We start from the raw sequence: 12,344 nt of genomic DNA, 5'->3' as shown, positions 1-12,344 counted from the left end.
AATCTATCCTAGTGAAAGAGTTTAATTTGTTTATAACGGAGTACTGGGGTTTAGAAGGATCCTTAGTGTTGGGGAGATATACTATGTTATTTCTAATATTAATTTTTTAATTGAAAAATACAGCAAAAGCCTCACAGGTTTTACTGGAAGTACTTAGGAGGCATTCCTTTGAGTTACCTGGGTTTAACAGATGATCAATCGTCGAGAATAAGACTCTGGGATTACTAGCATTGTTATTTATAATCTTAGAGAAATAGCAGAGCCTCTCAAGATGGACTGTGTTATTGTATTCTGTTATTTTAACTTTTAATATTTCATAGTGGATAGTTAGTTTAGTCTTCCTCCATTTACCTACCTACTGATGTTCAGCATCAAAGCTTTACAGTACTAATGGAAATCCAGAAGGGGGCAAATGCCTTTTTTTACAGCAGTGTACATGGTGACAGGGGATGGGGAAAGGGCCTGTTAGGAGTTAAAAGCAGAGATTCCCACAATCGTTTGTGTTTGGCCTCTTTACAGGGTATTATGGGCAGGCAGGCGTAACCAGAGGGTTGCAGAATGAAGAGTGCAGTATTCTGTCAGGACACTAAACCATCGGAAACTCCATTTATCAGCGTCAGCTTCACATTGTCAAGTTCACATGCACAATGCATTTGTTGTGTAGTGTTGTAAGGTGTGAAGAAGGTGGTAATTTGATTTCACAAGACCTTGAATTCCACAAATGACAGCACAAGTTCTGACAAGTTACAGTGTAGCACTAAACTATATAACATACAGTGCAGTCAGAGGATGTTTACATTCAGATGACTGTCAGCGCATCATCATTGATTGTGCTATCTGTTATTATTATTATTACTGGGAATTACACAAGGCAGCAGTAATAACAGAGTCCAACTCGGTGGGCTCCTTTAGGAATGTAACAAAAAGAAGCTGTTTAGATTCATGGTGGTTTTGGATCTCATGGACTAGTAGCATTTCCCAGATGAAAGTTTATACAACAGACGGTGACCAGCGTGGGGTCGATCAGCGGCACTTCTTTTGGTTGACTTATTTGCTGTGGAGTTGTGAAGATGTACACAGCAGTTAAGGTATGACTTTCTTTCTCTGCATTGCAGTCTTCTGTCAGAGTGAATAGACACTGCACCAAAGCAGACTTGGACTGGATGACATTGAACCACTACCGACTGGGTGACATGGAGATTTTTTTTCAGCATTCGTGGTTAAGCTAATTATATGATTATCTCATTCTAGTGTGTTGGACATTGTAGAATTTAAATATCTCCAGCACACTATCTGCTGCTTTGTTTATGTCCGGCGTGGGAAGTAGAGGACCCTTTTTTTGTTTTTCTGAAAGCATGTGATCATTTCTGGATTCATGGATTTTAAGACTTCCTGACACTAAGCGGTTGACGTGACTCTTACACACTTTTTCTTTCTGTTACTGAGAGTTGTCCCATCAATAAGCTTAAAGGAATACTCCACCCAAAACATGATCTTTTTTTATCTGTTATTTACCCCATGTTGTTTGTATAAATGTCAGAGAAAAACTTGAATCTCATTGTTTTATGGAGAATTGGAGATAAGAAAGTTCCTGACCTAATAGGCATCTATGGAGACTAAGCCTGAAAAACACTAAACATTATCAATATGTCCATGAAAGAGCCTCTCATGTTGCTTGTGTCATATCGTCCATTTGTCAGATATCCGGCTGCATGCTCACGATGCCCTAAAAACACAGATCTTGGTTACAATACTACTAAATAAATCACTATCAGAAAACAGAAAATCGGCTAAGGATAGCGCTGAAACGGGATGAAGCTTTTGAATTTAAGACCCACCTCAACCCTCATTTGTCACTTGTTTCTCAGTAGAAGTTTGTGAAACTACACCTTTGAATTGACCTGTGTTTTACTGTAAAAAATATCTAGGAATGACACCTCTGAGATTCTTTTTTTTTATTGGTGGACAAGTTAATACTGGAAATGCCTAAACTGTTCGCCTTGATTCGCAAGTATAGTACATCCTGCAAAACTTACTGATTTAACAGTCAGTCAGAAAGGATAAGAATATCTCAACACTGGTCAAGGCCTGCTACGTCAAATTTGACACCTTACCAGGGACTAGAAGCTCCTCTGCTCACGAGGTGTCCCTTATGTGTTGGTCCGTCTTCAGATTGCTTCCCCTTAAAGGGCTACACTTTAGAATACCTTAGCAAATGCTAGGAACTGCTACTCCTGTCGGGTTTTTGTATCCTGAGGGCTGCCTTTGAAAGGACTACACAATCTAACAGAAGCCAAGGGCAACTCACTACAGCGGACACTATGTAATATAAACGGACACAGTTTGTTTCATTAACAATCTTCGGTCATTGCTAAATGTCAAGAAACAACAGGGCAAGTTCAGCAAAGCAATACTCAAAACTACTTCAAACATTTATTTGAAGAAGAAACTTAGAAATTCTGGAATTCTATGAGGAAGCAACAGAAGGATTTGATCAAAGTGGAGCCTATGATGATATTTATCTGGACTTTCAGAAAGCATTTGATAAGGTGCCACATGAGAGGTTGGCCATCAAACTAAAAGAAGTGGGAGTTCAGGGTGATGTTTTTAGATGGGTGCAGAATTGGATTAGACACAGGAAGCAGAGGGTGATGGTGTGAAGAACCTCATCAGAATTGGCCGATGTTAAGAGTGGTGTTCCACAGGGGTCAGTGCTAGGGCCGCTGCTATTTTTAATATATATAAATGATTTAGACAGGAATATAAGTAACAAGCTGGTTAAGTTTGCAGATGATGCCAAACTAGGTGGAGTGGCAGATAATATGGAATCCGTTGAATCACTACAGGTGGACTTGGATAGCATACAGGCTTGGGCACATTTGTGGCAGATGCATTACACATTACGACAAGTATTACATGGAGGAAGTAAAAATGTTAGATTTGTATACAAAATGGGAGGTCAGAAAATCAAGAGTACACCTTATGAGAAGGATTTAGGAATTATGGTGGACTCAACACTATCAACTGCCAGACAGTTTTCAGAAGCCATTAGGAAGATTAACAGAATATTCAGGTTATGTAGCACGATGTGTGGAGTACAAGTCCAAGGAGGTTCGGCTCAAGCTTTATAATGCACTGGTGATGCCTCATCTGGAGTACTGGGGGCAATTTTGGTCTCCAGGCTACAAAAAGGACATTGCAGCACTAGAAAAGGTCCAGAAAAGAGCAACAAGGCTAATTCCAGAGCTACAGGGGATGAATTATGAAGAAAGATTAAAAGAGCTGAGCCTTTTCAGTTTAAACAAAAGAAGATTAAGAGGTGACATGATTGAAGTCTTTAAAATTATGAAGGGAAATAGTCCAGTGGATGGAGACTGTTATTTTAAAATGAGTATCAAGAACACGGGGACTTGTAAGGGTAAATTTCACACAAATGTTAGCCTACAAAGTTTTTCTTTATGCAGAGAACCGTAGACACCTGGAATAAGCTACCAAATAGCATGGTAGACAGTAAGACTTTGAGGACTTTCAAAATATTAACAATGTTTTTTTAGAAGAAATAAGTGGATAGAAATGACAAGCTTTGTTGGGCTGAGTGGCCTGTTCTTGTCTAGATTGTTCTAGATTGTTTTATTCTAAAAAAAAAAAGAGGTGTAAATGTTAGATATGACAAATTAAAACTTGAACGATTCAAATTAGGGTCACACAGCAGCTTTGTATCGAGGGTTGTAGCTTTGGTTATTGCAGTCTTTGCAGACGTAGGTGGTGAAATCTGACCGAGTCCTCTTCTGTTTGGCAGTTTTTTCTGTCTCCTCCTCCTAAATGCTTATTTTAAAATCTTTTGAATTTATAGTGTCATACTGATTGCTTAATGCAAGATATTGAATCAGTCAAGAAACTGGGACAACAGATGTGTTCCAGTGGTCTGGTTGATTGTATAAAACTTGCTCATTTTAAAGTCCCCATCATTTCACATTTTATATACACACTGGTCAGTTTATGTAAGCTTAAACAGTTACATTTTAATAAACCGTGACAACAGTGACACACTTTTAACAAACTTACACTTATTTTCTCAAAATTCCTGTCTATGTCTATATTGCATACTCTCCAGAATTCTATCTTGCCTCAAATTTGACACTCTTGGAAAACCACCTGATGAATATTAATGGTGAAATGAGGTCATTTGTCCCTGCCTGCTATTTCAGTTACAGAACATTTCCCACCTGAGCTCTGAGCCTACACGTTAAGAGTCCTTATCTACAAAATTATAAAATAAGCTCACACATTAAATATTACAAGTCAAATTTAGCACACAGTAAAAGAACAATTTTTAACAGCATTACAGCCTGGTTCCCTCATTTTTCTCCCACATCACCAGATTTATTGACCACCTCAAATTGGCTTTGGGTGGGTGTATACGTGAATGGGTCCTACAATAGACTGGTGTCCTGTCCACGGCTTTTTCCTGCCTTGCTCCCAGTGTTACCAGGATAGACTCCAGCCCTCCACAGCTGAAAATGGGATTAAGCTGGTGTGAGACTGTAATGCTATAAAGTTATACTCAGGGTGGCATGGTGGTGAAGTAGTCAGTGTTGCTGCTTTATGGGTGTAGCATCTTGTGTTCAAACAATTATCTCCCTATGGCTGTGTTGGGTTTCTCCTGATGGCATTGAATTAAGGGGGTTTGAGAATGAATGTTTGTGTAAATCCATATCTGTATTCATTGAACCCTCAGCAATGTCACTCAGGTCCCTACGCTAACAATGCCCTACTTTAAAAAGTCAGGCGTCACACTTAATAACAATATATGAAATGAAGGTTATAGTCTTCCTATAGGTGACACATCATCCTCCAGGTTATTCAACCCATTTTTGTTAACATTACATTGTCACCATACAGCATACATCACACTTGTCATCACTTTGCACTGGAGTCTTAGCAATTGACAGCCAGCAACCGTGGCAAGTTGTACAAGGGAAAATCAAAACATAAAATCAAGTTGAAAATTATGCGGTAACCACAATGGATAGAAGCTGATTTAATACAACAATTTTGCAATGGCTAATGGGGTTGTTCGAACACTCACAGTGCAACACTCTGCCATTAGTCTAGTTGAAGCCAAGATCAAATGAACGTGGACGCACCTCTGTTGAACAACATGTCATAGTGAAATTTCTTTGGGCAGATCCGAGATACGCAAAATTCGTTTAAGCAATTTGAGATTGGCTAAACTGAGGTTACCTTCATTTGGTGGCTACTGGAGAGTAGCAGTGAAATGAAACTTGCATGGTAAGATCTGCTGTTACAAAACTGAAGCAGATCAGTGTATGTCCTTGACAGAGCTTGCCTTCTTTTGTACACTCGCCTATTTGAAACTTGTCCTTTTCATACCATCCCTAGTAGCGCATAATTTTCAAATAGACTTCCAGTTGTTCGATAATAGGCATTTTGCATAGACAGTGGTATTGGGTAAATAAACCAGATAATTATGAAAAATGCAGCAATGAGCAAACACTACTCTTGTCAATCCTTCGTGATATTTTTTCCTGGGAATAATTGTTTTTGCCTAAAGAAAAAAAGGCCTATGGCACGCCTGCATGGTGTTTTATTGATATGTTCAGTTTCGCTTGAAGGTTCGCAGTATAAAACGGAACTGAACTAACTGGAAATCAAAACAAAGTAGTATAACACCCCCTGATTCGGAATAAAGCAAATGGACTGCGAGTGCAAAAACACCTTTAGGTGCCATCCTAATACTTTCCAGTTAGTATGTATTTGCATGGATTTAGTAAAGTAAAAGTTTACTTGAAATAATTAATAATGTGATTTGCTTTTTTCAAGTAGTTACTTTCTTTGAGGAACTACCCCAACTCTGTCCTGCAGTATCCCACTCTGATTCTGCTTCTTTTTTTCCCTTGCAGCACTCCGTATACTTGTTCCAGACTTTCCTGATATCAGCTCTGCCTTCCTGGACACATCTGATCCTCCAGCTATGGGGTTGTCCAGGCAGCTGGTGCTCTCATTCCTAACTGTGATTGTGGTCACCTCTTCTGTGTACTTCATCAGCATGTCCCCAAGATGGTCTCCAAAGCCATATGCTGAAAATCCCCGTGAGATGTCCACTCTAGAAGTTTCAATGCAAGCCAGAATTGCCTCAGAAAATTATAATAAATCTATTCTGCCAAGCAAAGTGACCATTTCAGCGGAATTCCTCAAAAATATTCCAGTCAACAATGCCTACTGGAATCGGAGGCTGCACCAAGTGTTTGAGCAGTTGGATAGGGAGGATGAAATGACCTCCAAACAACCGTCCGGTTTTCCCTGTCTGTCGAACTCAAACATTCCCAAGGAAATTTCAGATTTTGGCTCATATCCTCTTATATACAAGAACTTCTTATCCACCATAGACTGTCGAGACTTCCCAATAATTATCAATCAGCCTCAGAAGTGTGCCCCACTGCAAGGTGGTGGGCACACTAACAGAACTTTTCTCCTGCTGGCTATTAAATCTCTTCCTAAACATTTTGAGGAGCGTCAAACTATTCGAGAGACTTGGGGTCGGGAACAAGTGTTTGATGGGGGACTGAGGGCGCACAGTGTCTTCCTGTTAGGCTCTACTGGAGAGAATGACCCTGACCTGCAATTGCTACTGAATTATGAGAGCTCACACTTTGGAGACCTTCTACAGTGGGGGTTCCAGGATAACTTTTTCAACCTGACACTGAAGGACAACTTGTTCCTGCATTGGACGTCCATGTTTTGCCCAGATGCTCAATTCATTTTCAAGGGAGATGATGATGTTTTCGCCAACCCCCAGCAAATAGTAAGTTATTTGAGGTCACTGGATGCTGAGCAGGCCTCCAAACTGTATGCAGGGCAAATTGTCACACAGGCCTCTCCCATTCGTGACCCTAAGAGCAAGTATTATGTACCAAAGACTTTCTATGATGGCCCTTATCCTCCTTACGCTGGTGGAGGTGGCTACCTTTTCTCTGGAGCATTTATTAAGCCCCTCTATCATATATCTCAGGCCCTCCCATTGTATCCCATCGATGATGTGTATACAGGGATGTGTTTTCAGGCACTAGGAGTAACACCGTTGCGCCATGAGCAGTTTCAGACTTTCGACATTTGGGAAAAAGACCGTGAAGACCCTTGTGTGCACAGCAAAATCCTGCTGGTTCATCAGAGGTCTCCACAACAGACAAAACACCTCTGGAATGCCATCCATAGCCCTGAGCTGAAGTGCTGATTTCAGGCAAATTGTCTAGAACTTGTAGTCGCTTCCTTGAACCTCAGTCTCGCGAGTTGAGATGGGAAGCATGCGACTCAAAAGGGGAGAGAGAGAGAGAATCTAGTGTCTATGGAGGCTGAAGGCCATGAGGAATGGAATTTACGAATGTGAATGTAGATATGAGTGAGCATGTGAATGGAAGTGATTACTAATAAGTCATATTCAGGATACCAGCCTAAGCCATTGAATCAGAATGTTTCCCAATTGTGGGATGATAAAGCAAACTTGATAACTGAAGAGGCACACATATACTTCTGAGCAACTGACATGAACAAAGTCTGCATATATGATGAAGATGAGCCTTCAAACTGACCTGTGAGGGTGGTCACAAGAATGATTTTGGAGGTCAAAGGAATGGATAATCCATAACAGCAGCCCTCAAAATCTTGACTAACAACATGCAAGGGTGGTGGCCTCATTTCATTTTGTCTTTACTATAACGTAACATTCATGTACCTGCTTGCTCCAAGTTAAGATTACAGAAGGCTGGAGCCTATCCTGGCAGCATCAAGTGCAAGGCAGGGTCTAACTCTTGAATGGGACACCAACTCTTCATGGGGACCACTCACATCTGCCAATTTGTAATTAATTCCCTATGGACCTAACTTTGAAATGTGAGAATAGTTTTTTTTTTTTTTTTTTTATAGGCAGCTCAGGTATTAGTGGTACAAAACTTAGCATATCACGCATCCCCCTTGTTCAGGCTTGATAGAATATTAAAGTAATCTTTATTAAAGTGAACTTCCACTTTATAGATAAACCACAGTGAATGTTAGCTAATTTTGTTCCCCTTTCATTACAATCAGCATGAATGGAGTATATTCAAATAGTTGTCATAATTTTAAGTAGGACAATAGGAAAAATATCTGTCCCATCTGTTCTAAAATCATTTATTGTAATTTGGGCAGTGCTGGGTGCAAGGCAGGATTCACTCCGAGTCAGAGTGGCAGTCCACCATAAGGCTCACTAGCCCACCCATCCACACACACATTCACAATTTAACTTAAGTGTCAATCCAAATTAAAATACTGTACTGCTTTTGCTGCCATATATTATAGAAAATCCTTATCAGTTAAGTAACAGCTAAAATATATATTTGCACTGAACACAACTTCCAATTCACGGTACCAATAAACCAATTCATGGTACTGATAAACCACATGATGATAAAACCAATTATATTTCCTTACCATTATTCAAGGCAAGCAGATAATTCATCATTTGGTTTAACTATAAGTTATACATTGATTTCTTAAATTTCAGTGGCTGTGTTTATCATACCTCTTGAGTATTACAAGCAGCACAAAGTATTAACCTCTACTAGGAACTGTGATGTCTTCATTTCATGGATGCTGTTGGACAAACTGTTATTTTGATTTGAACCTAACTTGATTCAACCCAAAATACGCGCATGCAGTGATTTTGTCACCAACTGTAAAATACATTTGTAATATATATATTATTGCCGTTACCGCACATGGAAATTGGTTGATTTTGTACTCTCTGTTTCCTCTGTGATGAGCTCATCAGATCACAGCTTCACAGCTTGACATGATTAATCTACAATTTAGCACACGTGATGATGTATGGCTGTGCTTCTTAATTGGGTTGTGGTCATGTCTGTGATGAAGCACTACATGATTCATCATCCTAGTTCACCCAGCTGTGAATTTTGTGGAATTTTGAGGATATGTCACCCTTGTAGTGCCAACACTATTAGCTCATGTTCATGGACATTTCTGAGGCAGCTTTTTTCGAGATTGCGACTGACCACCAGCAGTTCACCACAGTGCAAATCTTTGAACTGAGATGCTTAATAGTGATAGTCCATGGCAATTCACTCGGCGACGAGAATGGGATGTAGTGGTGGTGTTGCATAGAAATGTTGGGGGCTGAGAGAAAGCTCAACTGAGTTCACCAGGAACTCCACTCGCTGTTTCCAAAAGCGGTTGGCACAGCTGATGCAAAGAGGTCTCCTATTAGCGCGTGCCGCAAGTAAACCTTTTTTTGAGCCAGATGTTGCGAGTTTGAGCTTGACCACTAGTTAGTTCACCACAGTGCAGATCTTCAAACCGAGATACATGATGGTGCAAATCCCATCCTCGTCACCAAGTAAATCATCAAGGATGTAATGGTGGTATGGTGCAAGAAAGGCGGAGGCTGAGAGAAAGAGAGCAGCAGGAAGTGTTCCGCTCGCAGTGTTCAATGCAGCCGATGCAAAGAGTTCTTCTATTAGCTCACACTGTAAGGAGACCACTTCTGATTCACAGTTGACCATTGTCGGTTCACCACAGTACAAATCTCTGAATTTAGGTGTTTTTGTGGTGTGAGTCCACAGCAATTCACCCCTCTTTTTAGTGTGTTAATTATTGCAGCAGCATATGATTTGAGACGTATCCTACAAACAATGCTGCAAAACAGAGAGCTATCATTTCTATAGTTTGAAATTATAATAAATTTTCCTCACACCACCACCTCCCCTCACATAACCAATGGTATGGAACAATCAGACTAAGATGACCAACAAGCGAATAAATGTACAAGAAATAGGGAGACAGACAACTTTGTACGATGAAAGCACAGCAGCACTAGTTTGTAAAGTTGAAATTAAAATAACAGGAATAAGGGTGCGATGATTTTCAGGGTGTTGTCAGGGGGGTGAATCCACAGAGTGGAGTTTTATATAGTGGCGTGACAGTGTTAGAACATTAGAACAATCTCAATGAGGCCAGGCCATTCATCTTAACAAAGTTCACCAGTCCTATCCACTTAATTCTTCTAAAAAAAAATCAGGTCTAGTTGTGAAGGCCCCTAAAGTCCTCCTCTCTACCACACTGCTTGGTCACCTATTCCAGGTGTCAGTGGTTCTCTGTGTGGAAAAAAAACTTCCTAATGTTTGTGTGAAATTTAAGAAATTTCCAACTGTGCCCTCATGTTCTTGAAGAACTCATTTTAAGTCACAGTCTCGATCCACTGGACTAATTCTCTTTATAATTTTAAACATTTCAATCTTGTCTCCTCTTAATCTTCTTTTGCTTAAACTGAAAAGGCTCAGCTGTTTAAATCTTTCTAAATAACTCATCCCCATGGGCAGCATGGTGGTGCACTGATATCGCTGCCACCTCACAGTAAGGAGACCCAGGTTTGCTTCCCGGGTCCTCCCTGTGTGGAGTTTGCATATTCTCCCCGTGTCTGCTCCGGTTTCCTCCCACAGTCCAAAGACATGCAGGTTGGGTGCATTGGCAATCCTAAATTGTCCCTAGTGCGTGCTTGGTGTGTGTGTGTGTGTCGTGCGGTGGGCTGGCGCCCTGCCCGGGATTTGTTTCCTGCCTTGCGCCCTGTGCTGGCTGGGATTGGCTCCAGCAGACCCCCGTGACCCTGTAGTTAGGATATAGCGGGTTAGAAAATGACTGACTGACTAATTCAACCCCTGTATCCCTGGAGTTAGCCTAGTCGCACTTCTCTGGACTCTTTCTAGCGCTGCTGTGTCCTTTTGGTAGCCTTTTGTAGTGTTGTATGCTAAATTCAGTTGTAGTGGCTGTTGTGAACTGGAGTCCCAAGCACTAAAGAGTTTGAAGTTCCTAACACTTCCAGTCATGCCCACTAGAGGTGATATCCACCATCAAACTCCAGCTAGTAATAATGGCACACACCAAATCTTATTCTAAACACACTGAAGCTCCATGGAGCACAAAGGCAAAATGGAATTGCCTGTAACAAAAGCAATCCAAGCCGGACAAATCCCATTACAGAATCCAAACAGAGTAGCCGATAAAACAGCAAGAGGGTCAAAATTCCAAAATATACAAAAGACACAAGAACAGCAGAACACAAAATACCGACTCATCTTTTTGACATTTTCTGGTGTCCTTACAGTTCTCAGTCATCCTACAAACACACAAGTTTCTCACTATCAGTAGACTGAAACTTATCGAACGCCTTTAAAACAGTGTTACAATGAAGAAAATCACCCAAACTGAAGACATGTTAAACTTATAATGAAATTTTTGCACCTCTACTACAGTTTTGCCATAACGACAAACAAACAGCGAGACACTGACCTATTGTTCTTGGCCACTGTCATGTCTCAGCCAGGGTTCTTCCACTATCCTATCCCCCATATAAAATACACATAATGCGTTCCTTTTAAAGAATAATTTAGTTACCCGAGTCCATTTTTTTATTAGTTTATTGAATTGTTAAATGAAAACTGGGTTATGCTCAACAATTTGCAAACTCATTTAGGACAATGTATTTTTATTGACATAAAACGTTATTTTAAAAAAATAATGTAATACAAGACAAGGTAAATAAACTGAAATGGACTTTGCTTTATTCCTTATCCAGTGCCAGGAGTCAATCCTTTCAAAAACCATCATGTCACAACTATCAAGACTTTGTTTCTCTCCGCTTTACTGAAGTTTACACTAAGCATCTACACTGGCAGGGGTAAACCTCTGGAATCCATCCCCTGTTTTAAGTATTAATTATTGTTTAATTATCAACCGGTTTTATCTTTACGTGAGAAATATGCATGAATAGAAACCAACACATTGACATTTTTTAATGATATGGCCATTGTCATTTGTCCAGGTATGGCACTGTTGTCAATGTTATGGTAACAATCGGCTTCTCGGCTCCCAATTTGGTACTGATTTTCTTATTTGGATCCTCAGATTAAAAAGTTTAAGAACCATGGTATACGCTGTTGTAGCTTCGTCCAATTTGCTGTCACCCTTACGGCACATCAGTTAAGTCAATTTAATTTTGAGTTACTGAGTTTGTTACAATGCAGGGAAAGACATTTTGATGTACAATTGTTTTCCCATGAGCAAAAAGAAAGTCCCGTCATGTCGATAACATTCTCAAACCTGTTTACTCCAATTACTCCTTTAAATCGATCAATCTTGGTCACTGTCCTATTCATAGTGGAATTCTATAAACCAGTAATGGTTTTTGACTTCTTCTCATCTCATATTCGAACTCATTTAATCCAGATTAGGGTCATGGTTGCTGGAGCCTATCACAGGTGGCATAGGGTGCAAGG

At 40.2% G+C, this 12,344-nt stretch overlaps 1 protein-coding gene across 2 annotated transcripts in view; it reads left to right on the top strand.

Annotated features, from left to right (window-relative positions):
- The window catches only part of LOC114668772 (N-acetyllactosaminide beta-1,3-N-acetylglucosaminyltransferase 2-like), a 67,781-nt gene extending 55,739 nt beyond the window's left edge, over nt 1-12,042 (top strand). For both annotated transcript variants that reach the window (XM_051921502.1, XM_028824703.2), the window contains exon 2: nt 5,925-12,042. In XM_051921502.1, coding sequence (XP_051777462.1) covers nt 5,996-7,255 — 1,260 coding nt within the window. In that variant the 5' untranslated portion in view covers nt 5,925-5,995 and the 3' untranslated portion in view covers nt 7,256-12,042. The remainder of the gene's footprint in view (nt 1-5,924) is intronic.
- The last annotated feature ends 302 nt before the right edge of the window (nt 12,043-12,344 follow it).

The sequence above is a fragment of the Erpetoichthys calabaricus genome, chromosome 18, assembly GCF_900747795.2.
Source record: "Erpetoichthys calabaricus chromosome 18, fErpCal1.3, whole genome shotgun sequence".
NCBI lineage: Eukaryota > Metazoa > Chordata > Cladistia > Polypteriformes > Polypteridae > Erpetoichthys > Erpetoichthys calabaricus.
This window is presented reverse-complemented; position numbering and strand designations above follow the sequence as displayed.